This window comes from Tamandua tetradactyla, chromosome 1 (assembly GCF_023851605.1).
Source record: "Tamandua tetradactyla isolate mTamTet1 chromosome 1, mTamTet1.pri, whole genome shotgun sequence".
NCBI classification, from domain to species: domain Eukaryota; kingdom Metazoa; phylum Chordata; class Mammalia; order Pilosa; family Myrmecophagidae; genus Tamandua; species Tamandua tetradactyla.
The window spans coordinates 109,907,095-109,933,175 of record NC_135327.1 but is presented as its reverse complement, the minus strand read 5'-3'; the positions used below and the strand labels follow the sequence as shown (position 1 = coordinate 109,933,175).

Below are 26,081 nucleotides of genomic sequence, written 5' to 3'. Positions count from 1 at the left end.
AAACAGAAACTCTGCATCTGTTGAGCAATATTACCCCATTCTCCCTACCCTCTGGCTAATCTACTTGCTGCCTCTATTACCTGCTTATTTTAAATATTTTACATAAATTGAATCAAACAACATTGTCCTTTAGAGTCTGGCTAATTTTGCTCAACATAATGATATCAAGGTTCATTCATGCTGAAGCATGTATCAGAACTTCACTTCTTTTTACAGCTGAATATTCCATTGTGTACATATACCACACTTTGTTTAACCATTAATCTGACAATGGACACGAGTTGTTTCCCACACTTGACTATTGTGAATAATGCTGCTATGAACATTAGTGTACAAGTGTCTGCTTTCAATTGCTTCTGTTACATATCGAATAGTGGAGGTGCTGTGTCATATGGTAATTACATGCCTAACTCTGAGGAACTGCTAAAATATTTTTTCACACTGGCTACACCATTTTACAATCCCACCAACAATGTACAAGTTTCCAGTTTCTCTACATCCTTGCAACTCTTCTCTTTTGTCTTCTCTCTTTTTTTAATAATAGTGTGAAGAGGTATCTCATTGTGGTTTTGATTTGCATCTCTTTATGGGTAATGATGTTGAGCACCTTTTCATGTGCTTACTAGCCATTTACATATCTGTGGAGAAAATTCTATTTAAAAGTCTTTTACCCACCTTTTAATTGGGTTGTTCTTTTTGTTAAGTTGAAGCAATTCTTTATATATTCTAGAAATTAATCCTTATAAGATGTGTGATTTATAACTATTTTCTTCCATTTTATAGGTTAGATTTTCACTTTCTTTCATAATTTCCTTTGATGCATAAAAGTTTTTAATTTTGATTCCATTTTACCTATTTTTTCTCATTACTCTGGTTTTGGTGTCATAATTAAGGAATTATCACCAAATCCAAGGTGATAAAGGTATTCTTTAACTTTTTTTTCTAAACGTTTTATGGTTTTAGCTTTTATGTTTAGGTCTTTGATCCATTTTGAGTAATTTTTGTGTATGGTGTGAAGTAGGACATCCACTTTATTCTTTTGCACATGTGTATCCAGCTTTCCCAGCACCATTTGTTGAAGAGACTATTCTTTCCTAACTGAAGATATTTGGCAATTTTGTGAAAATCAATTGGCTGTAGATGTGTGGGTTCATTTCTCAGGTCTCAGTACTATTCCACTGGCTTGTATGTCTAACATTATGTCAGTACCACACTGTTTTGAAATTGGGAAATGTGAGACCTCCAATTTGTTCTTCTTTTTAAAGATTGATTTGGCTATTTAGGGTACCTTGTGATTCCATGCTGTGCCAGTTTGAAAGGATTTATGTACCCTAGAAAAGCCATGGCTTAATCGTAATCCAGTTTTGTGAGGGCAGTAGTCTCTTTTAAACCCTATTCAGCACTGTAGTCTGGAAACCTGATTAGATCATCTTCATGGAGATGTGGCTCCGCCCATTCCAGGTGGCTCTTGATTAAGTTACTGGAATCCTTTAAAAGAGAAAGTATTTTGGAAAAGCCTTGAGATTCAGAGAGAGCCATGAGAATTGCTGAGCCCAGGCAGCTAGAGACCATTGGAGATGAAGAAGGAAAACATCCCTGGGGGAGCTCCATGAAACAAGAAGCCTGGAGAGAAAGCTAGTAGATGTTGCCATGTGCACCATGTACCTTTCCAGTTGAGAGAGAAACCCTGAACTTCATCGGCCTTTCTTGAGTGAAGGTAACCTCTTGTTGGTGCCTTAAATTGGTTAATTTTACAGACTTACTTTAATTGGGACATTCTCATGATCTTAGAACTGTAAACTAGCAAATTATTAAATTCCCCTTTATAAAAGCTATCCCATTTCTGGTATATTGCAAATATACCAGATATATCGTATATGTACCAGCAGCTAGCAAACTAGAACACACGTGAATTTGAAAATAGGATTTCCCGTGTCAGCAAAAATCACTGCTGGAATTTCAGTAGAGATTTTCTTGCATCTCTAGATCTTAATGCCTAGTTTTCGACTACTTCCACCAGAATTTCTGGAGCTCCTTGACAAAATGAAGATTTGCAAAGAGTGCACTGCCTATTCTTTTGGGCCACTTATTTTTGGATCCCTAAGTCACCATGTTAGAAACAGGGTCCCCCTAACCCACCATCCTGCCCAGGAGGCCAGGCCACATGGAGAGGCTGTGTGTAAGAAGATACTCCAGATAACACCCCAATCAACAATCAGCATTAACAACAAGACATGAGAGTAAACATGTTCCAGATGATTCTAATCCTAACTATCAAAGCATTTCCAACCATGAAGTATTCCCAGATATCATGGAGAAAAGAAAATCCATGCTTGCTGTGCCCTGTTTGACTTTTGAACTCACAAAAGCCATACACCTAATAAAATGGTTTCACGCTGCCGAGATGTGCAGTAGTTTGGAATAGACTTTTGTAAGCACAATGGGGTACAGCCATAACATAGAGAGGAAACGTGACATTTGCTTTGGAACTGAGAGGTGGGCAGAGGCTGGAAGGGACTGAAGGACAAGGACAAACCTTAGGAGGAGTTACTTAAGGACAGTAAGAGAAAGTCATTGGAAATGGGAGGGCATCGGACCTTGTTAATATATGGGTGAGAAGTTTGTTATAGAGAAATAGTAACTAGGTACTTTTTCAATTCTATGCATATTTGGGGACCCTGATAAGTGTTTAGCAAACAAAATATAAAAAATGAAATAAATTTATAGTGTTCATGATATTTTCTTAGTAGAATCTGAGATGCACTGAGGTAGTCTCATGAGAAATCAGAATTAAAATTTCATAGTAAATCAAGGCTTTGAACTTCTATTTACTGACTTTTCTTCAAAAATTTTACCCATTAAGGAAATATTTTTTCATACAGTACATATCAATATATAGGAATATGAGTAAGTTCTCCTAATTTGTGAAAAATATTGTTCATCTAGCAATACAAAGCAGAAAATACTAACTTCAAAATGCTGTAAAGTGAAATATTATTCTCTTCAAAGAGCAAATAAGTCAGGGAAACAGTTTTTTTTTTAAAGTAAATCAGTCATTCAAGGTTAATAATTTAGAACTAATTTTGTTCAATCAGAAAAAGAAATACTGAGCATATCGATAGAACAACATGTATTTCAAAAAGAAAAGCATTAGTAACTATTGCTTAGCTGAGAGAGAAACACTGGAGCATCTAATTAGTTCCAATTAGCCATGCCAGGGGATTATACTCTAGGTAAGATTACCATATAATGAGGTAATTAACCTTCTTGGAAAGAGTTCAAGATAGACTTATTTTTTACTTAGTATGTCCTCTCAAGAAGCGTTATAACAAGGGTCTCCAAAATTGTTCCCTAGGATAATTTCTACTAAGAATTGCTTAATCTTATTCTGTAAGGCCCCCCAAAACAACCCAAAACACATTTATCATATTATTTAAAGAGTGAATAATAGTTGTTTAGATATTAGAAAGCAGGTATGTAAACTCATCAGGTTAACTATTATAGTGCTCACATCCATAATGACAAAATAAAAAATGTAATTGAATGAATTCTAAATGTTGGCCTATAGATTATCCATGAACTTCAGTGGAAAAAAAAAAATCTGTTTGCATTGAAGAATGGCACAGGATCACTCTCCCAGGTAGGTTGCCTACTGTGGCACTGGAGGCTCCCCTAAGGCCTCCCGCCACCCCCCCACCCCCCCCACTGAATACCAAGGGTCCTTATTGCAGTTAGAGAGACTAACGATAACAGGGGGTAAGCCTGAACCCCAACAGACTGAGGGTAGGTTTCTTAGAACAACAGCATTCACTGCCATCTAGACTTACTTATTTTTCTGTTGTCTTAAATTTGGGAATTTATATATTATGTACTAAGTGAAATTATATGTATATGCATATGCACATACATGCATATACTTATATACACATAGCATATTTATACACATGCATCTATGCACATGTGCATATATATTTATGCACATATTTTTTCTGTCAACATGTAAAGAAATAACACAAAATTTAATTAAGGATTTTACTTTAACAAATTTTTCTCTATAGTTAGTTGCTATGTGCCATGCAGGCATAGAATCCACTTATTGTGGAGTAAATTTTTCCTTAAATATCTTTCTCTGTTTAGTACTCTTTAACATAAGTAGTTACTTTGTCTTGGATTAGTCACAATATGATTTTATGGACATCAATTAACTATTGTTACATCACAAATCTTTATTAGGTATCCTAGGAAGTGAGTGTATGCATGTGTGTGCATGTGTGTGCACACTTTTTTACATAAATCACATGCAAATTCATGTAAAGCAATAGTACAAAACCTAGGATCATGAAGGCAAAATCACAAAGGAAAATATTTAGTATATTTGCATGAAATAATGCTAATAAAATGTAAGCGTATTGTAAATAGAAACTAGAAATAAGAGTTTCTTCATAATCTTAATATTAGAATAAATAAGTAATTCCCTACTTCAACAAAAAATTCATTAGAGCTCAATGCTCACCCTAACCTGAAAGCTACAGGAAATGTCTTTCTCTACATTTTGTTACAGTATAGAATTTTCTTCTAGTTTATATTTTTCTGAAGAACCTGGCACTAAGATCTCTCTGTAATGTCAAATTTAATTTCCTTATTTGGCTTTGAGATTCTAATGATCTAGTGTCCACTATAGCCATCATATAAATGAGTGGTAACTGAGGTATGCAACTGATAAAAGGTGCTTCAGGTTGCCTGAATCTTCCTGCAACCTTTCCTCAGCACCTCACTGTATCATGTCATTAAACCACAACGCTTACTATTCGGGCTCTTCAAAAAGCATGTTTGTAAGACAGTTGTTTGGAATAATAGAGTGTGCAAAGACTGTAGAATAAGTAAGGAAGAGATTCATTAACTTCCCCACCTTCTGTGCTTCTTTGCCTCTCTCTTTTCTTCTTTAACTCCAGATTTCTTATTTCTCTCTCTCTCTCTCTCTTATCTGTCTGCTTATTATTGTTTCAGTAACAATAAATCGTACATTTAAAAAAGATTCACAGGTTTGATTCTTGATTTGAAATTATAATTTTTCCTTTACCACACACAGACACACTACAAACACATATAGTCTAAAACAAAACAAAAAAATATATGGCATAAAACTGACATTTCAAAATCAATAAGAATGTTTTATGGTGCATTTTGACGAATAAAGTATTCTCCTCAATAAAATATCCCTTCAGATTGACAGAACATGTAAAATTGAATTTTATTTACTGTGTGCATACAGCTTAATGTCCCATGATATGCAACTCACAAAATAGTAGTATATATGTGGAGAGTGATCTTTAAGTATCAGTTCAACAGCAACATCAGGTAAATATTAATAATTGGTTAATAATGATATATTATTGATAAAAGTAGACTCTAAACTAATCTTTAAGTAAACTTGTATTACTTAGCAAAACACAGTGCCAGGGATTTATATTGTGTAATTTTTTTTCTTTTTACATTACTGGAGTTTTGGAAGCCACGTATTATGAAAATTGAGAAAATTAAATGCATTATTAATACCTGATAGAATAGTTATGTAGGCTCAAGATTCATTCTTGGCATACTGAAAATCTATTTTTTGTGTATTTTTTGCACTATCAAAATCATAAAAATAAAAATAATAAGGTATTCTAAGAGAACTATACTGTGAAACAACAAATATGTTAATAAGTAAATGCAGCAATTATCTACTGAGTGCTTATCATGTTCCATACACTATGTGGATTCTAAAGTTTCAGAGAACAAAAGAGACCCATTCCATGATACAGTCTATTGTCAGAAAAAGAAAAGGTAAATCAAGGATCACTGTACAGAATAATGAGTGTGATTTTAAAGCCATAGGCAAAATTTATAAATTAAAGTACAATATTAATATTGGAGTAATTTAGATGGCAGCCCTTCTCTTTAAAGTAGGCTATATTGACATAATAATGCCAAATTACTAATCCACAGTAGTTGTTTCTTTTCTTCAAACATGTTGAGAATAAGACCTTCTGACATATCTAATTTCACTCCATAGATAGAGTTTAAATTGCCTTGTTTAAATTCACATATCAATTTCAGTTTTCTAGTTAGAGATTTCTTCAAAGAAAAGCAGAAAGTAGTACAGAAGTGAGCCATAAATCTCTGAAGAAGAAGCTGAGAAAACTGCCTTCGTCTTATTCAGGATATTAAACACCAGATACACTTAAATAAGCCAGGTAGATTAGTTAAATAGCACCATTATGTGGGATCACTGATCATCAGTGCTTGCTGGCTAATTCCTTCTTATTTACTCCAGGACAAAGTGTAGGCGCTGTATAGTCAGAATTTGTATTGATTATCTGAAGCCAGGTTACAACTACAATATTAAGGAATCTTTGTGAGACTACCTATACCTTTACTATAGCTTGTTTCATTCTATATATTACCTGTAAGTCCTTTTCAATGTTGCACAGATGCCCTCAAATAATTCAATAGTTTAGTATTTTTCCAAAATTACAATAGACCCCCCTAATTCTCATTTTAATACCTTTATGCCATTTTAATAACTGCATAACATTCTCATTTTAATTAGCTATATATCAATATATAACTGATACACAGTTTTTTAAAAAAAGCAAGAACTTATAATGCTCTATCTAAATCCAATCAGAAGGTGAAATGTATGTGACTTACAATATAAGTATGATTGAAATGAATAAAAGTCAAATTATAGAAATATTTAAAATACCAGTAGTATGCAGTAAAGGTTTCAAATCACAACTTTTAAAGGTTTCTTTAAATAAAGATTATTTTGTCTTGAGTATAAAATAACTAAATTTTTTATTTAAAATAAGTTTGGTGGAGAAATATCTTAATGTCTAAAAAGTTGAATAGAATCTTCCTTTTACAGTTAAGTTAAATTTACATAGCAATTTGGGAAAGAATACTATATAAACCTCTGCACCATCCCTTTCTTAATCACCGGGGAAATCATTACTTTTGTCAGTTCTTTCAATTTCTATCTTAAGCATAAGAACAGAACTATATATTTTGATAATTAGTTCCTTAAGATAATGTTAGAAATATCATATTCTTTAAAATATAGATGAATTTCAAGGTGAGCATGCTAGAGGGTGATATTAATGGCATGTGATTTATTATGACAAGAGGTCTGATCTAAAACATGGTTATTAGCAGTACTTAAAAAAAATCCATGGGCAAATTCCTGAAAATATGAAAGGAAAACACGGATAACTGCCTCAATGCTGAAATGTGAAAATCTGCCTTTGTAGGTATAAAAATGCTTGTCCACATATTTGACATATCTTTCATACAGATGTTTGGTAGAAAATTATCAAATACTGAATATATTGCATTTGTGTTTAGGGAATTAGAAAAATAGCAGCAATCTTAGGAGAAGACTTTAATCTGACAGAGTGTAGATTGAAATGTACACGCCTATGATTTGGCAATATATGGATTTTTAATGCTGATTGTTGTCTTTAAAAAATGTTGGCAGATAAAACATTGGGCATGTACTGTACAGCTTGTACTTTTTGAACTTATAATGTAAATTTATGACCTTTTCTCAATCTAGAAGTTATTTTCTGTTTCTACTGTTCCAAGTGAAATATTCCCTTTACCTATTTATAGGCCCCATTTACTCATGCTTCAAATTTACAAAGAAGTTTAAATCCGATGTATTTGTATGTTTTATAAACACATTGAGGTATACAGATATATTGTCGTTAATGGCATCTAACCACATATTGGCACAGTGAGGAATGTGATAGATTAATGGTGGTATTAGTAATAAAAAATTAAATGAACATATGTGAAAAATGGAAGCTTCACCATTAAGAGGAACTAAAATTATTCTGGGGAATGGACTTCATGAGCCTTTGACACTTGAGAGAGAGAGGATCATAAATACTGGCATTTTTACATAGAGGTAGTCAAGTTTGATTACTCTATATATTTATTGATATACTTCTCTATACTTTTCTTTCTCTTTCTCACATGTATATACACACACACACACACATACACAGTCTTGTTGTCCTTGGGATCCATGCAGCGAAATGAATTGAAAGGTAGGTATTTTCTAAATTATATTCCACAGAACGTTAATGTTCTATGATATTTAATACGTGTACTATGGTGAGAGTTTGGGAAGGAAAAGGAAGGCTTTTATGGCTGAATACATTTGGGATAAAGATTTTAAAAATATTTTTGCTGTTATGTTGCTTGTCCCCTGTGTATTTCTTAAATCCTTTTGTACATTGTGAATATACTGGAGAGATACACTGCATACTGCATTTTCCAAATAAAATTTTTTCCTTGAAACCTCCTTTAATATATGAATATAAACACAGAATGCTTCATAGACTGATGTTTGGGAAAGCATAGTTTACTCTATTCTATAATATGGTTTCATATGCATTAATAACTTTATTCATTTCCAGAAGGTGCAAGGTATATAAGCAAGTGCTGCAATCTACTATAATGTGAACATAATTTCATTGTGAAATCAATTTATTTTGATATATTTTATTAATTTGAACTAAATGTTATAAGATGAAAACAAGTTTCTATTCCAGATGCAAAGAAAACTTAGTGCAAAATTTTAATTAGATCAGTCAATTTTATTTTCAATGTGCAAGGCACAAAATTAAGACAGCACAGAAAAGCATAAAATAAAAATTCAGTCTTCCCCCCAGCCCCTTAGTTCCCCTCTCCAGAGGCAATCAGGTACAAGACTTTCGTGGATATTTCTAAAGATAGTGAAATAAATTTTCATTTATTTTAGTAAAACATTTAAATAAGTAAACTTAGTTTAAAATCAGATAGGACCTCACTAATGAAATTAGTTATTGTGATGATTCTCATATAAATTATTTCACTAAAGTCTATAGTTTAAAAAACTCTACAGCAATTTTAAAAATACATTTTAACAGCATATATGTATTAAGAAGGAACATGCAATAAAATTATACCAATGCATTAGTGTGTGACAAATTGAAATAAACCTAAGAATTTCCAGGGGACAGTTATTTGGTGATTGTTCTGTAGCCTTCATGGCAAGGTGTCAACCTAGCCAAACACACAGATCACAGGAAATAAGGGGGGCTAACTATATTTCCATCTAGTGATAAGGAAGATACAGAGCCAAAACTTTCCCAATTTCCTCCAATTCTTTGATTGCCTGAATAACCAAAGAGATAAATTAAATGGAAAAACTAATTTTGGTTGTAAAAGCTTTTCTTCTTGAAGAAAATGTCTTTATTAAAAAAGTCCACGTTGGTGTTAATGCTTCTCTGGTTTATTTGGCATCCACGTGAGGCCTTTTATGATGTGTGTGTTATAGAATAGCCCTACATTGTTCCATTAGAACATGGCAGTTTAGTTTGGGGTTGGCGAGGATCACCTGTCACATACTATGCCATGTAAAGCTTTTGAAGTATGTCTTAATAAACTATTATTTTCAGATTATCCTTGAAATCTTTCTTCTCAGTGCATGAGAACAGAATAGAACTGACCATACGGCATTTCCAATTGCACTCCAATTGCAATTGAAGAGGAAAAACTACATTCATTCAAACGTTCGTGGTATACAAACTCACACACATCCAGAGAGACTCACTCAGCCGCTAATATATAAAACGTTTCATAGCACCTAGTGGTTCTTTCTATGACATAAGTCATTATCAGCAACCATAATTACAACCACAATTATACTTTGGTCATCTTTCTACCTTACCTGCTGTTGAACTTCTCTGGGTGTTTTTCTCTCATGATGTGGAACCTGTGTGCAATGGAAGCATCCTACGGGGAGAAACAGAACACACAAACAGAAAAAGTTAATGATCCTACTATCTTGTAGAAATTATAGGTTAAAATTAAAAGAGCAGAAAAAGTTAATGAATAATATTTTTAAATTAGCTTTTTCTTAACAATGTCATGCATAGAAGATGTTCTGAAATTAGGCAAGAATATGCAATCCAGGTAGATTCTGTCCATACAGTTAGTGATTTACGCAAATCATTTCATCAGTTACTTGCCATATTTCCAACAAGGAATTGATTTTTATTTAATTCATATATCCCCTTTAATAACTGGCTCTGGCATCGTGCTCAAATTATGTTTAAGATAGTGCATATGAATGCAAATGAAAAAGTAGTTGAAAACATTATTAAACAAGAAACTGAAGAAAAGATGAGATAGAAAAGCTCTCAGCCCTTTGAGATTAATTATGGCTAAAAGCACAGTGTGAGCATGCATATCTCATAAAGGTAAGTATAACACATGACTTTGGAGTTTGTTAAATGAATCTTGGATGTGTAATCAATAATTGTTCATACCAAAGGCAAGTGTCTTAAATATCTTAGTTTACTTAATGGGAAAAGCAACACAGAAACTACTATTCTGGGAGATTCATAGCAGACTTCTGACACCCCCAAATGCATCAGATCCAGTCCTTAATAGAAGATTGTTACTTTTAGGAAATCATTTCACAGTTTCCACATGACTGAAATTACACTGGATGTGTGATTAGTGGAATTTTGCGTATCTAAGCTTCTCAAGCATAGAGTGTTCTAGCTGACTAATAGTTTTCCCTGTTCTTCAAAGCAAGAAGATATTTCCCCATTCTTCATCCACATGTGATTAATCACTCCTATGGGAAACTAACATATTTACCAGTTATTTCAATAGAAAAGGAAGTATTGCTGCAATTAACTGTTAATTGTATTTCATAGTGGAGACAAAAGCAAAAGAAAAACCACAAGAAATGAAGTTTTGTGTTTGAGAGGATCTCTAAAACACTAATCTAGGACTAAAAGTCTAATGAATGAAATGAAAAGGCTAATGTGCTTACTCGTGCATAACAAAGCATAAGGCACAACCAGCGAGGGACCCATGCCCACTGCACATGGCAGAAAGAGAGTCATCTTTCCCTGCAAGATAGAGCTATATGTAATTCTTTTCTGCACAAACATTTTATACCCTAAAAACTGAGGAAGTAATTTAATTAATCTAGCAGCGAAAGGGACACAAAGATATAAATAACCATGTACACTTATACAACTTGTACACTACAACCCTTATACCAATACATACAAAAAAAAAAAACCTCTATGGTATGATAGTCTAAGATATGCCTTTGCTATATACACATGGTCAACTTCCATGTTTGGTAGAGAATAGGAAAATCAAAGTGGCTTGTTTTGTTTTTGTTTTTCTCTTGCTCAATAACTGTCAAATATAGATACAAAGTTTCTTTTTTAAAAACTTTCCACCTAGTCACAGATGTTAGAACATGAACTTCTATTAGTGTATTATAAAATTCAGGAAAAAATCTGAACTGAGCTATTTCTGGTATAGTATGTGGTATGGCCATTAATTAACTAATTTTTAAAAACCACGTATTTCAGCTTTGTCCTTAATCTTGTTCAAAAACAATTTGAAAGAGCTTATAATTAAATGAACACACTGAGCAAATTAGTTAAATTAAAACAAAGGAACATGAATCCAATATCAGGAATAAATGATCAATATGGGCTATCCAAAGAGAGAAACACCTAATTTATTTCTGCCTGGATAATTTGTTTCTGCTAATTTAGAGAAATGATACAAAACATAGTTTATGCAATATAATTTGCTTTACAAGGGTGTATTTTTTCAACAACAAATCTCTTCTTTTCCAAAACAGCATAAACAGGGAAGAGAGAGGGGGGAGAGGAAAGAAGAGAAGAGACAGATATTAAAAAGACAAATTTAAGTAAATTGGAATACAATTGAGTAATCTCCCGGAAACATAGAACACAACATAGCCAAAGATAATCTTAAAAGACACTTGAGCAATGGTCATGTGATAAAGAAAGGGGAAAATGAAAACTACTGAGGAACTGGCATGCCTTTTCCATGGGTTGAATAGGCTCAACTACAAAGAGAGCTGGCATGGCTGACTGCAGGATTGATAAGAAACAATGACAGCAGGTGTTCATTTGGATGAGAATTCAGACCAAATTCCCATGAGACCCTGTCCCTTTGGCATAACCCCAAGGGCTTGAAAGAGAACTGCTAAGCACTGCAAAGTCATAGATCAGGGACACTTAAGATTCTCTAAAGAGAGACCAAATAAGGAAATAACTAAATGTGGCATTTTTAAAACAAATTTTACCTTTCTGTCTCTATGTATTGCAGTTTCTAGAGAGTAGAAATTAAATTGGCATCACTTCCACTCCCTGAAGAGAGAAACTCTGAATTCAGACAGACTTTCCACTTTCAAGCCTTGTGACTTTGAGCAAATTATTCTCTGTGAGTCACAGCCCCCTTATCATTAAAAGAGCATAGTAATACCCCTTTATAGGATCGTGGAGGAGATTTAATGAGATCATTCTGTATAGCAATTGGAACAGTGTTCTACATAGCTGAGTTGATCATATATTTTGTGTGTACATCAGAATTTGCTTTCTAAAGTGAAAAGAGCTGTTGAAAGATGGTTAAATTATATAATTTTGAAATATGTATTTACTGTCAAATAGGTTTTATTATTTCTTGAACCTCTGGTTTTATTTTAAAAATAAAATACATATAAATACAATATATAAATTTTATTAAAACAAAAAATAAGTTTCATTATCATGACCAAACAATAAAAAAGTAAGCAGAGTAATTTTTCCTTCAATACGTCTTTTAATATATCTGTATCTATACCTGCACTTTTGTGAAGAATATCCTTTTTTTAAATTTTTCCGCATGGGTTTGCTATTTTAAGATTTAAAAACATTTGCCCTAAAACTTCAAAGTTGCATTTTAGGTTATTAATTTGAAAAACCTGATTATTGTCTATAGGCCATAATATTTTAAATTGAGAAAATGTTCTAAAAGCCTACAGCAAATTCTGATAAATAGAAGATATTTTTGATACTTAACTTATTATTAAAATGTAAAATATGAAAGCCTAAATATTGTCACAAGTCCTATCTTCTTGCTTCCATTCAGAGAAACTTTATTTTTATAAATCTTGTCAAAGAAATTGTTTTTATTCTTGATTATATGTTAAATTCTCCAAATACAAATGCCTCCTTAATTTTATTCCATTTCAGGTTAGAATATAAATTTAGCTAATTAAAAATGTGTGTCATTTAAAAAAGTACCCTAAAACGCAATTATAGAATTTCAAAATTAAATCTTGCATGATATCTGAGTTTTCATTGTCGAAATGTTTAGTTCCCCCTTGCTTTCAGAGACATAAACCCCAATCTCTACCTGTGAGCCTTTATTTTTTCCAGTAATTGCAATTTCTAAAAAGCATCCTAAGATACAGCTTTATATGCTCCATTTGTCGAATATTTTATTAAAGATTTCCAGTTTATTTTCTCTTTCTTTGAGGTATTTCTGCATACAATGAAATTTACCAGTTTTAACAGTATAATTCAATGTACTTTGAAAAGACATACAATAACCACCAGCACAATCACCAGGTAGACCACTTCCACTAGCCCCAAAAGTTTCCTGATGCTCTTTGCACTTATATTCATCTCTTCTTATATATATTTCCTCCCCTCATTCTTAGAAATACTTCATCAGCTTTCTGCCACTGTAGTTTTGCCTTTTCTAAAATTTCTTATCAATGGAATTAAAAAGTACATTTTTATGACTAGCTTCTTTCACTTATTATTATTCTTTTGAGATTCAGCTATTTGCTGCAGAGAGACTTACGCAGAGAGCCTTCGTCCACGTGCAGGCTCCGTGGAACTATTTTATAGCTCCGTGGGAACTATTTAATTTCCAGGTGGTTTCCCTCAGACAATGGTCAAACTTATCATTAGCATTTACGTCATTTACGTCATTACTCTCAGCTTTGTGAGTCCCCTATAGGTTTCCCTGATTAATCACTAGGGTTGGCAGCAGCTCTACTGCTGGTGTGACCATGCTGAGAGGGAGCCCAGCCTTGGGCAGACTTTGAGGTGAGGCCTAACTGCCTTAGCATCCCGCCTCTCCTCTCATTCAGAGACTCTGGGGATTAAAAAGCTTTGCACTGAGACAAGGTCCTTCATCAGCACTCACCCAAATAGCGGCGCACTCTAACCTGGGATGGTCCATTATCCTGATTTGAGGAAATTTTATTCTTTTTAAAGGATTACCAAAACATTGCTGGGAAACCAAAGAACACTAGGGCAAGGAAACTGCAATTGTTCCCACCCTTAACTCCAAAGAGTTGGTATCAGGGGTAGTTACCAAAACCAAGAAGGAGGTCGTTACACAGCGAATGTTGACTTGAGGGGAAAAGATGTCCAGCTGCAGGGGACTTTATATAGAGGCAGCTCAGGGATATAGACGCCCTGACCTCACTTTCCTCTCTCATCCCCTGCTGGAGCTTGCAAACGGCCACGTCAACCGGAAGCAAGAGGTCATGGCGACTCTGGTGTGGCCTACACAGGACATCACAAAGGCTGGCATAGGATGGAGAAAGGCAGACAGAAGATCGAGAGGGACAGACAGAAGCAGTCTAGTACAGAGGGATTATAGTTACTGAGGCTCATGCTATGGTAGAGTAGAGGGCTATTCATGAGGAAACACTTGAAGGAGCATCAGTCCCAAGGGTGTAGGTAGGAATTCAAACTAATTAAAGGTAGCTGTTTGGAATAACAATGCAACTATAATAAATTTATGCATATATAATAAATGTATGTGCATAATTTTAAGCTAATTAAGTAGCTATTACAGTGTGCCTGGAAATAAAATTCTCATTTATAAAAGCAAAACAGCTGAAATAAATTGAGCTATTATTTCAGAAAATTTGTCATTATTATTTAAACTCATCCTACAAACTTAGATTTATATGTTGACAGTACAATGTACTCACAGACAATTTTCTGGCTTTGTCAAAGAAGGATGTGTGCCACATAAATACGTTTTTACTATACGTTATAAACTAAACTTTTTAAAATTAAATTTCACTAATTAGGGATAAAAAGTATTTCGTTCAATCTGCATAATCTCTTGTCTTATTAAAATTGAGCGTACAGCATCACATTTAAGCTTCTCTTGATGGCTGAGCTGTCCTGTGATATACACAGACCTGGACAATGACATGCTTCAGCGCTAAGAGCGGGGAGGAAACAGCAGAGTCCGCTTTACCCCAAATGCCCCCAGACTGCTAGGTGCTTATGTTTTGCTTTTCTTAGGAATTTTTTTTCTTTCTTTTCTCTTCCATGTTGCCAGATACCTAACATTCACTCCTTTATGCTAAAACCTGACTCTCCCTAACAGTTTCCTCCTGTTTGGTTGATTTTAATTCTCACAGTTTAGTTTGAATAGAAATAGGATCTTAGAATTTTAAACCTAGAATGACCCTTAAATTCTGCTCAGAGCCTAGACTGGTAAAGTGACTGCAACAAAACTTCTGGAACATAGCCAATTAACATAAAAGGAGCTAAGAAACAAGTCCATGGGGTTTTCCTTCAAGTGAACTTTATGAATTTTGAGCATAAGCTTTGAGTTAATCATAACAACTTCTCAGAAACTTTTTATTATGCTTACTTCCTAGTTCTCCATTTTACTCCAAAAAGCTGAGTCCATAAAGAAAACTACCTGTGATGACTGGGAATAAATTATATTTTTCATCTCCTATAAATACAAACTTGTAAGAAAGTATGGCAGGAGTGAAAGTAAAAGGACAGATGATAAGTCTGAGTTTCAATTTCAAAACAGAAAAAAAAAAAAACAACAAACTTAGTCATATAGAAAGATGGAAAGATTTTATCTTTAACAATCTTATTGAATATTCCTCATGCTGACATATATTTCATATGGAAGAACTCATGACACCAAACAGACTAGTTCATGATATGTAAAAAAATTTAACTTCAGGGAATCCAGAAAGACCTGTGAAGAGGAGAAGACCTAAATCTCAAGTCTCCTTCTTCTCTCTCACACACAATGCACATACATATTCTAGTGGTATTAGCAGTGCCAAAAAAATTCTTGAATAGTCTTTGTACATAGTTAACCTTAAGCTTTATGAATATATACAGAAAGTATGAACTTAATAGTACTTATTATTCTCACAACTCTATGATTTCTATGATCAAAATGTTCTTTTAAATAATAATTTTGTTCTATCTGGCAAATTCTTGATCTTTTTTATTGAGTGAGAAAAACTAAATTTCCCTCAAAGTGTTCCATTAATTAAAACTTCCTAGATTTAGAGGACTAGAAATCTGAAATGAAGCAAATTGTATGGGTGACACAATTTGCAACTGAATTAAAAATGTAATCCAAATGATTGCTTTTATAATTTGGTTAATTCCTAATGGGGAATGATCTACAGATATCATAATTACATGAAAATCCATGGAAGCTCAACACAGAGCAGCTATAGCAACACTTTAATCATTAGATCAGGAGCCTCCTTACTATAGCGCTAGATGTCAGAACTAAAGAAAGGGGAGTGGAATTTTTGTAATATAGGCACTGAGGAAGGTGTCTAAGTAGCAAAGGAACATTTAAGTCAGAATTATTACTGAAAAATAATAATTTATTTAAACAGTAGTTTAAGATTTAAAGTCCCATATTTTCATAGCTTTGGTGAAGCAGTAAGTAAATTAGTCTAGTAGTGAAGCTCATTTTGTTTAATCCCTAACGTGAACATAAACTCTAGAAGTGAAGTTACAGAGCAGGCCTGGAAAGGGAAACCCTGGACATTCTCCTTGAGAGGGTACAGGTGAAGTCAGACCTCCTTTGAGAAGGTCCTGCTTTGGGGTTGCAGAAGGAGGCCACCTACAGTTATGGTGATGTACATGACTCCCCATGACTGGCAAGCAAGAAGTCAACAGTCTTCTCAGGTTTAAGGTTTAGGAGAGGATCTGAACAGGCAGGAATCCAGGCCATGAGGAACTGAAATTCAACATATGATGTTAAGTTTTAAGAACACAATACAGGAACCAATTTACTGAAACAAGGAAGGTAGAGGCTTGATCATCATTGGGTAGGGTGGTAGTGAAAGCACTGGCTTTGCAGTAATACAGACAGTTCCACTCCTGCTACATGCATGCCCTGTCTGTTACTAATTCCCCCTTGAAAAATGGAAAAAAAAACTTATATCTACCTCATCAGGTTTTACTAAAATTAAATGAGATCATTCTTGTAATGCCATCATCACAAAGCCATTGTATTGCTAAGGCATTAAATAAATATTCAATTGCTAGTCTAAGAATAAAAAGTCATAGAATAAACAAATCAATGATGTCTTAATACAGAGCTCCTCTAGTTCTTTGTCACCTGACTAGAAAATACTTATAACAAAGTTTTGTGAAGATGGTCACAGACCTAGAATATTTCATAAGTTCTGATGGGATCCTATGGATATCGTAGGGTTCCAATGGGTAGTCTCAAATTTTTATCTCCTTGTAGGATAATCCTTAATCTTGTGGTTTATATTCTTCTCTCTCATTAAAAAATAATAATAATAACAATTTTATCACTTAAACAGCTAAAGTACTTATTATTATCATTAACCTGCCTGGTATTTTAAATTCAGGAAATTCAAGAAAGTCACATTTTCTACCTGGGATATGTTTCCTCAATCTTCTCATGCCTAACTTTACTCATCTTTCAGGCTTCTAGATGCCCATGTCACTTTGGTGTTTTCTATTTCCATGTTATCAGGCCACTGGTAGGGCCATTTGTGAAGAGTAGGTTCAAGCTGAAGATATTCCCTAACCCTGTGTGACACATCCTGCCATTGCACAGCCGTTGTAACATACGTGATTCTCCATTAGAGCACTAATTGCTTAATTTATAATTAATTATCTGTGTATCATTTTGTTTATAAACAATTATATCGCTCAGTAGATCACCAGCTCTATGAGGACAAGAGTCAAGTCTGCTTTGTTCACCACTGATCCCTGGTGCTTAGGAAAATGCCTGAAAAATATTATAAAATGACAAATAGATTCAACTAGATTACATCTCTTCCTTGCACTACTGCACTATCCTTCACTCCTCTTACCTTCTTTCCCAGTCCTGCCCCTTATCTTTCTCCTTATTTGTCTACATCCTTTCTCCCCCTCTCTTTAAATATGCATATGAAATTTCCCTCGGGAATCTTTAGGCTTTTTTTACAAAGGATTCCCTTCCTAGAACTTCTATCTGCCAGATAATTTTGGTTCCAACTAGGGTAAAATTGGGCTGTACCAAATCCTGCTAGTCCCTTTCCAATATATATTTCCCTCTTCTTTTTTTAAATTTTAATATTTTTTTATTGTAAAAATTTAACATATAACCATGCAAACATTCTTGACATACAAACATTCCATACTGGTTACAAACAATGGCTCACAATATCATCACATAGTTATGTATTCATCACCATGATCATTTTTTTTTAACATTTGCATCACTCCAGCAAAAGAAATAAAAAAAGAAAAAACTCATACATCCTATACCTCTTACCCTGTCCTCTTACTGACCACTATTATTTCAATCTACCCAATTTACTTTAACCTTTGTTCCTGCTATTGTTTATTTTCCATATTTTTTACTAATCTATCCATATCCTAGGTAAAAGGAGCATCAGACACAAAGTTTTTACAATCACACAGTTGCACTGTAAATGTTACATCTTCCTACCATCTTCTCCAAGAAACAAGGCTACTGGAACACAGCTCTACAGTTTCAGATACTTCTCTTTAGCCACTCAAATACACTATAAACTGAAAAGGGATATCTACATAATGCATAAGAATAACCTCCAGGACAATCTTTCGACTCTGAGATCTCTCAGGCACTGACACTTTATTCTTTCTCGTTTTTCTCTTCCCCCTTTTGCTCAAGAAGGTTTCCTCAATCCTTTGATGCCGGGTCCCAGCTCATCCTGGGACTTCTTTCCTACATTACCAGGAAGATTTACACCCCTGGGAGTCATGTTCCATGTAGAGGGGGAGGACACTGGGTTCACTTTCTGTGTCGGCTTAGAGAGGCCACATCTGAGCAACAGAAGAGGTTCACTGGAGGGGGAGGGGGTGACTCTTAGGCCAACTCTTAGACCTCAATTTTAAGTAGGCTTAGCCTATCATTTGTAGGAATAGATTTCATAGGGGTGAACCCCAAGGTCAGGGGCTCAGCCTATTCATTTGGTTGTCCCCACTGCTTGTGAGAGTATCAGAAATTCTCCAAATGGGGAAGTTGAATATTTCCCTTTTTCTCCCCATTCTCTTAAGGGGATATTGCAAATACTTCTTTATTCACTGTCCAAATCATTCTGGAATTTTATTGGGGCATCACACTAACCTGGATAAACCTACAAAATCTCATACCCTATTCAAGGTTCCATGTAGTTATGCTGCTCAACTGAACTGACCATACAAGTTAAACTAGGAAATGCACAACGCAAAACATAAATTTTACACCAAATAAATATCTCTCCCTTTAGTCTAACATAGAAGTTGAAGTTTTAAGATATGGATGATATCAGCCTTTACTCAGTCTTCTGATACAATTTAATCCTATCCAGATCAGCTTCATTCATATCTCTACTTGATATCTGATCACTTTTTCAACTTTTTAAACAGTTCCTGTATGGGGTGCTCCTGGCTTTCATAGCTTCACAACTTTGACACCGAGTCTCAGGTGTCACAATAATACCCAAAGTTTCTTGGAAAGACCATGTTATATACAATCAACTCAGTGTCTCAGAATTTAGAATTAATAATTATACCTCCTGAATATATGTGAATGTTATAAGGGCTTACAATCTAGGACCCTTTACAATAAGCCCCAACCTGATAACCTATGCTCTCAACTTTTGTTCACCAAAATTTTACATTATAGTTAGACCATATAATTGAGGTATAATATTTGTTTTTTTGTTCCTGACATTTCATTCAACATACAGCTCTTAAAGTTCATTCACCTAGTTGCATGCCTCACAACTTCATTTCTTCTTGCACCCACTCAGCAGTCCATTGTATGCATACACCACAGTTCCTCCTTCCATTCCTCAGTCCTTGTACCCTTAGTTCACCTCCACGCACTGTGGATCAGGAACACTGCCACAACAAACCCCAGTGTGCAAATGCCCATTCCTGTCCCCACTCTCAGTTACTCCAGATATATACTGTTTCCTCCTCTTTTTAACCAGAAGAATTCTCATTTATCTGGGCAGTCATGTGCCCACCTAATAAATAAACAAATTTTAAATCCTCAAGGTTCCTTTGTAGCTAGGAATGGTCATATAGATATACTTCCTTCCAACTTCTCCCCTACCACTTTCTTGTAGGAATATGGATGTGCTTGCTAAGAGGCATAGCATCTATATTGAAAATATAAGGATAAAGTCTTGCTGAGAACAGCAGGATAAGAAGATTCTGGTCTTCTAAAACATTTTGTAGCTACCATGGTATCTCTGAACTGGCTTCCTCCAGAGGTCTTGTTACCTAAGAAAAGAATCCCCTGACTTTTGCTCAGTTATTGTCCCATGCAGGCAAACATAATCCTAACTGAAACATAAATAATCACCTTTCCAGCATTCTTATTCCTCTGAAAACATAAGCAAAGAAGGTCTGCAAATTCTGATAAGGATGATTTTTGTGAAATATTTTACTCAGCTATTTTGCTCTATGCCTAAAATTACAAAGCTCATATTTGTACAGTGCTATGTGATTTATATTTTCTGATAAAATATATATTTTGACATAATTAATTTGATAAATTAGGTATTTGTTCTTTTTTTTGACAGAAACTGCAAATTTTAATGTCTTTATCTAAGAATGAAACTAAATATCTGGGCTAAAGAGATTTTCCAAAATCATACCGCTTGTTAGAGGTGAGGCAGAGTTAACTAGACTTTTGACTCCTAAACCTGACTCACTGCTCCTTCCATGTCTATCTCAGAAATATGGATGGTTCGCGATGTTACTTTTCATGTTGCCCAATCCAGTTCTTATCCCTAAACTATTCAGCTTCAATTTGTTAATATGTTTAGCATCTTGTATTGCCTAGAAAAAACATGTGCCCAAAATCCCCCCAAATATCTTATGCCCAGATACTAAAAGATATACAAAGTTACTACAGAACTCCTAATAGTAAATTGGTATTCAAAAGAGAATAAAGGCCTATGATACCATCCCCATAAAAGGTTAATATTGGTAAATGAATTTACCAAAGTCTTTAGTGATGTCATGGTCCGGTTCATGTGTCAATTTGGCCAAGTTGTGGTACCTGTTTGTCTGGTTGGGCAAGTGCTGGCCTGTCTGTTGCAATGAAGACATTTCATAGAGTTAGATCACGAGCACGTCAGCTGCATCCACCGCTGATTCCATTTGTAATCAGCCAAAGGGGAGTGTCTTCTGCAATGAGTGATGCTTAATCTAATCACAGGAAGCCTTTTAAGGAGGATTCAGAAGAGAGAGATACTCTATTTCTGCTTTGGCTGGCAAGCCTCTCCCGTGGAGTTCATCCAGACCCTCCATTGGAGTCGTCGGCTTCACAGCCTGCCCTGCGGATTTTGGACTCTGCATTCCCGCGGTAACGAGACACTTTTATAAATTTTATATTTGCGGGTGTTCCCTGTTGATTCTGTTTCTCTAGAGAACCCTAACTAATACAGGTGATAAAATCATTTTTCTTCTAATGTAATAAAAAAATCAAAATCTATTCCATATCATACATTTGATGATGACTGGAACAAAAGTAAAATTATAAGGAAAAGTGCTTCTGTTAGTCTTTACTTTTATCATCCCAAAAGTGGACATTTCTAATCTGTTGAAGACTTATGGGTATCAGGGAAAGGAACAATAATTTTAGTCCCTGAAGGAAGGGGAAGTCCTGTTGTGGGGGGGAAGGAGCAGGAGAAATATATCCTGGAGCAGAGGTGAGAGCTGGAGCTAAAAGTCCCAAGGGAAGCCCAGAAATAACATATATCAAACACTATTTTAATAACAGTTAAAATATTTAACTATGTTTTTCAGAACCCTACATTTTGGCTTGTTTAGAGATAAGTAAATACAGTGTCACATTTATTAGTGTAATAAAGATCATGGATATGTATATAAATAATAAATATTAGAAACATTTCACACTATTGCAAGGTATTAATATAGGGTGGTATATAAGAACTCTATATTTTATCCATGATTTTTCTGTAATCTACAACTTCTTTAATAAAAAGAATTACTTTAATCTCTGCCTTGTATAAATCATGAAATTCTTATGAAGTCTACCTGGGAGGTCTACAATAGGAGTGGTAATAATATCATAGCCTTCTAAGTAGAATCCAAATGCTTTCTCTAGAGCAGTTACCTATGGATGATTCAGTTCTGACAGTTCTAAAATGAATTTATAGTAGTGGCAAATTGTTAAACGATATAACCCTTAAATGTAATAACATATGCAATTTATTTATGATAGGACATAAATTGTTACCAAACAAGGTACACAATTTCCTCCTCTTTGCTTTGGCCCATTAACTTCTTTCTTTTGCCCTGCCTAATGTGAAAAGAAGTTCAGATGCCTTTCAGGCTGATTCTCTGGAGAAAAGCACTACAGAGAATAAATGATAGTCCTCAGAGGTCTAGTAAGAGGAAATATAATTTATCCGGAGCACCTCTTCTGGAACCATGTTGTGGAGAAAAGAGAAAAGAACAAAATGGTGATCTGATGGAAGGGACAAGTGAGCTCTGCTGAAGTCAGAGAGATTAGAGGTACAGAGATTTGGAGGTAAAATAAAAATACAGATTGTCATGGTTAGGGACAGGTGTCAACTTGGCCAAGTTGTGGTACCTGTTCATCTGATTGGGCAAGCGCTGGCCTGTCTGTTGCAATGAGGACATTTCATAGGATTAGGTCATGATCACGTCAGCTACATCCACAGCTGATTCCATTTGTAATCAGTCAAAGGGGAGTGTCTTCTGCAATTAGTGATGCTAAATGCAATCATGGGAAGCCTTTTAAGGAGGACTCAGAGGAGACAGGTTGCATTCCTGCTTTGGCTGGTGAGCCTCTCCTGTGGAGTTCATCCAGGCCATCCATTGGAGTCATCGGCTTCGCAGCCTGCCCTGTGGATTTTGGACTCTGCATTCCTACAGTCACGTGAGACACTTTCATAAATTTTATATTTGCAAGTGTTCCCTGTTGATTCTGTTTCTCTAGAGAACCCTAACTAATACACAGATTAAAGGTTATCTTTGGGTCATCCTTTAAACTCAACTTTGTTCCAAAATAAGACATCAGAGGTTATGTCTTTATATGCAGGTTAGGCTTTAAAAACTTTTTTTTTTTTTTTACAGTTTCTAAAACTGTTGTTCTGTAAAATCTTCTTTCTGTGAACATTTGTTTTTCCGGATGAAGTTTCCTAGAAGGAAAAGAATATAAAAATATTCTCCTTATAATAGCATTGAGTATTTATAACTTTATGGCTTTGGAGGTGCTAATCAAACCTTCTCTTGACAAATATGTGGGCTCTGTCACCAACTGTCAGAGCTGAAAGTACAGTTTTCAACAATTGTTCTAGCTCCAATCTCTTTCTGCAGCTGGTTTTTGACTGATGACTTCTTATTCTGTCCTGATTTTGGGTTTGGAATTACTTAAGCCTTCTTCATTCATATCTAGCTTGTGTATTTGTGTACATATTTTAGAGATCCTCCACTCTTCTCTCAGTCCTCTGTGCCAGTAACCTATTACCCTACACACACACACACTTGAAGATAACCAAAGGAACTTTCCAATATCCTGCCACAAAACCTAATACATTCCTCTTTTCAAACATACCCCTTTTTCTTCCCTTCTGTTAAAATGGAGGTTTCCCTATTCCTCCACCTGTGGTTGGATCCTGCCCCTTTTCCACTTCTCAGATCCAATATAATTAAGAATATATATATTTTTTTCTCTCCGGTATTTTCATCTTATCTGCTTCTATGGACTCTTTTTGCTTAATGGTAAATATTCTTATGTGTCAATAATCCAAATAAAAATCCCGACACCTGCAAAATATGGGCACTTTCCTCTCTTTTGCCTAAACTTTTTAAAAGAATTGATGAGAATTCTGATAAAATCTAGTTCAATATTTGCAGCCCTGACTTCTCTACTGATTTTCAGATTTGTGTTTCCAAATCCACATCTAATATGCCATGTAGAAGCCACACTAAAAATTCCAACTCAACATGTATTAAACTGAAGCCATCATCCTTCTCCCAAAAGCATATTCTCTTCTCAAAATCGTTATTTCCATCAGCGATGTCATGGTTTTACTCCTAGCAACCTAGGCTTAAAGTTAGAGTTATTCTTGAAGGATCCCTATTCTCTCACAGCTAATCAATTACGAGCTCCTGACCCACCTCACAGCTTTTCATTTCCATTGTCCTTGCCTTGGTCCAGGCCTTACCACATTGTGCCTAAACTATCATAAAGTCCCCAGATGGTTCTTTCGGCTATAAATCCTACACTGCTATAACCTATCCTAAGCAACATGACTTGTTTAATATTATAGTATATTGTGTGCCAACAAAGTTCTAAATCTGAGGCTTAGCTTTTACAACTAGACCTGCTACTCTCTGGCCACTCTGCCATTCCAAACTTATCTGCCTCCAGGACCCTACTCAAATTATTTACAATTATTGACCTATAGTCTATATATGTCTGCTTCCACAATTAATCTACTTTCAATGAACACTTACTATCTACTATGCCATTATAAATTCAGCTCACTAACACAAAACAGCTTTGAATGTAATTATTGAACTTCAAAAAAACAGATATGTCACCAAAGCCCAAAAAGTAATAGGTGCCAAGAAAATTAGATCATTTTGACTTTTCATATTCACTAGTAATGAAAATCATAACAAGCTTACATATTTGAAGTGTGTGCAAAGAAGAGCATTACACTTGTACAGAGTTGCAAAATGCAATATTTTAATTATACTCTTTTCTATGTTGTGATGTATAGTAATAGGACAGTCAAATTTAGCAAAAAATAAAACTATTCATGTATACTTATGGAGACATAGCCATCTTTCAACACATCTACTTTGAATACTTCAATGCAAACTCTTTGAGATATGTATTTGCCTACTGTTGTTATTTCTGTTAAAATAAGTTTATATTAATGTTTTTAGCAAAATGGTTCTATGATTAGGCATTAGTATCTTATATGTTTGAATAAATTATGGATTAGAAAATGGAGCTTCACGTTCCACATTGCCATTTAATGTCTAGAAGGAAGTGATAGTAGCACTCAATAAATCAATGGATGCAAATAAATAAAGCCATCAACTACTCTGTATTTATCTACCCTGAAAGCTTTTCACATATAAAACTACTACATTCTACCCAAATAAAAAGGATATCATTATGGCTATGTACACACAAGGGCAATTAAACAGAAATGTGATCTTAATCATATGCTATAATCCAATATAAATTCTATAAATACACATATGGCTCAAAAATTCCATATTATTTTGGCATCAACATATAGCTTCAAACTGTAAGACTCAGAATTTATAAATTTGTTTTCACATAAACTTACGTAAAAAAGAGTACTTTGTTTATAGCAGACCGATAATAAAAATGTATTAAATTGTGAATAGAAGAGTATATTTCTATTATACTAATTTGATGTTTAAGGCCATAAAGTATTTATCATTTTAACATGTATATTCATGTAATGTAATATTTTAGTTTATTCATTATTTTGAAAATTTGATAAGATTTTAGATTCTTTAACACAAAATATATGAACAGCTTGCATAATCTATTAACACTTCCAAACGGGGTGATTTTTTTTTCAGCTCCCACTACCCCAAAGTGGGTTCATATTAATCAGTTTTTACAAAGATAAGAATATATATTTAATCTAAAGTCTAAATTTACCAAGAACCAGAAGCTAAGAATGACACTTAGGTATCTCTAATCAGCAAAGTTTCAGTTATAAATAAAATTAACAAGGTAGCATTAAATGAAATTTCATGTATCACTTCTCCCATTATTCTGAATAATTGTAATGGTCACCCACATTGGCATTTAAGTGTATATATACTATCAGGAAATAACTTTCTCTCTTTTCAAAGAAGCAACAT

The 26,081-nt window shown here is 34.4% G+C and overlaps 1 protein-coding gene and 1 long non-coding RNA gene across 12 annotated transcripts in view; one reads left to right on the top strand and one right to left on the bottom strand.

The window, feature by feature from the left end:
- DGKB (diacylglycerol kinase beta) overlaps positions 1 to 26,081 on the bottom strand; it is an 802,099-nt gene that overhangs the window by 298,305 nt on the left and 477,713 nt on the right. For all 11 annotated transcript variants that reach the window (XM_077122452.1, XM_077122491.1, XM_077122515.1 and 8 more), the window contains one exon: positions 9,761 to 9,825. In XM_077122452.1, coding sequence (XP_076978567.1) covers positions 9,761 to 9,825 — 65 coding nt within the window. The remainder of the gene's footprint in view (positions 1 to 9,760; positions 9,826 to 26,081) is intronic.
- LOC143651785 (uncharacterized) overlaps positions 21,293 to 26,081 on the top strand; it is a 55,652-nt gene continuing 50,863 nt past the window's right edge. The window contains exon 1 of the long non-coding RNA XR_013160223.1: positions 21,293 to 21,534. This is a non-coding gene — a long non-coding RNA (uncharacterized LOC143651785). The remainder of the gene's footprint in view (positions 21,535 to 26,081) is intronic.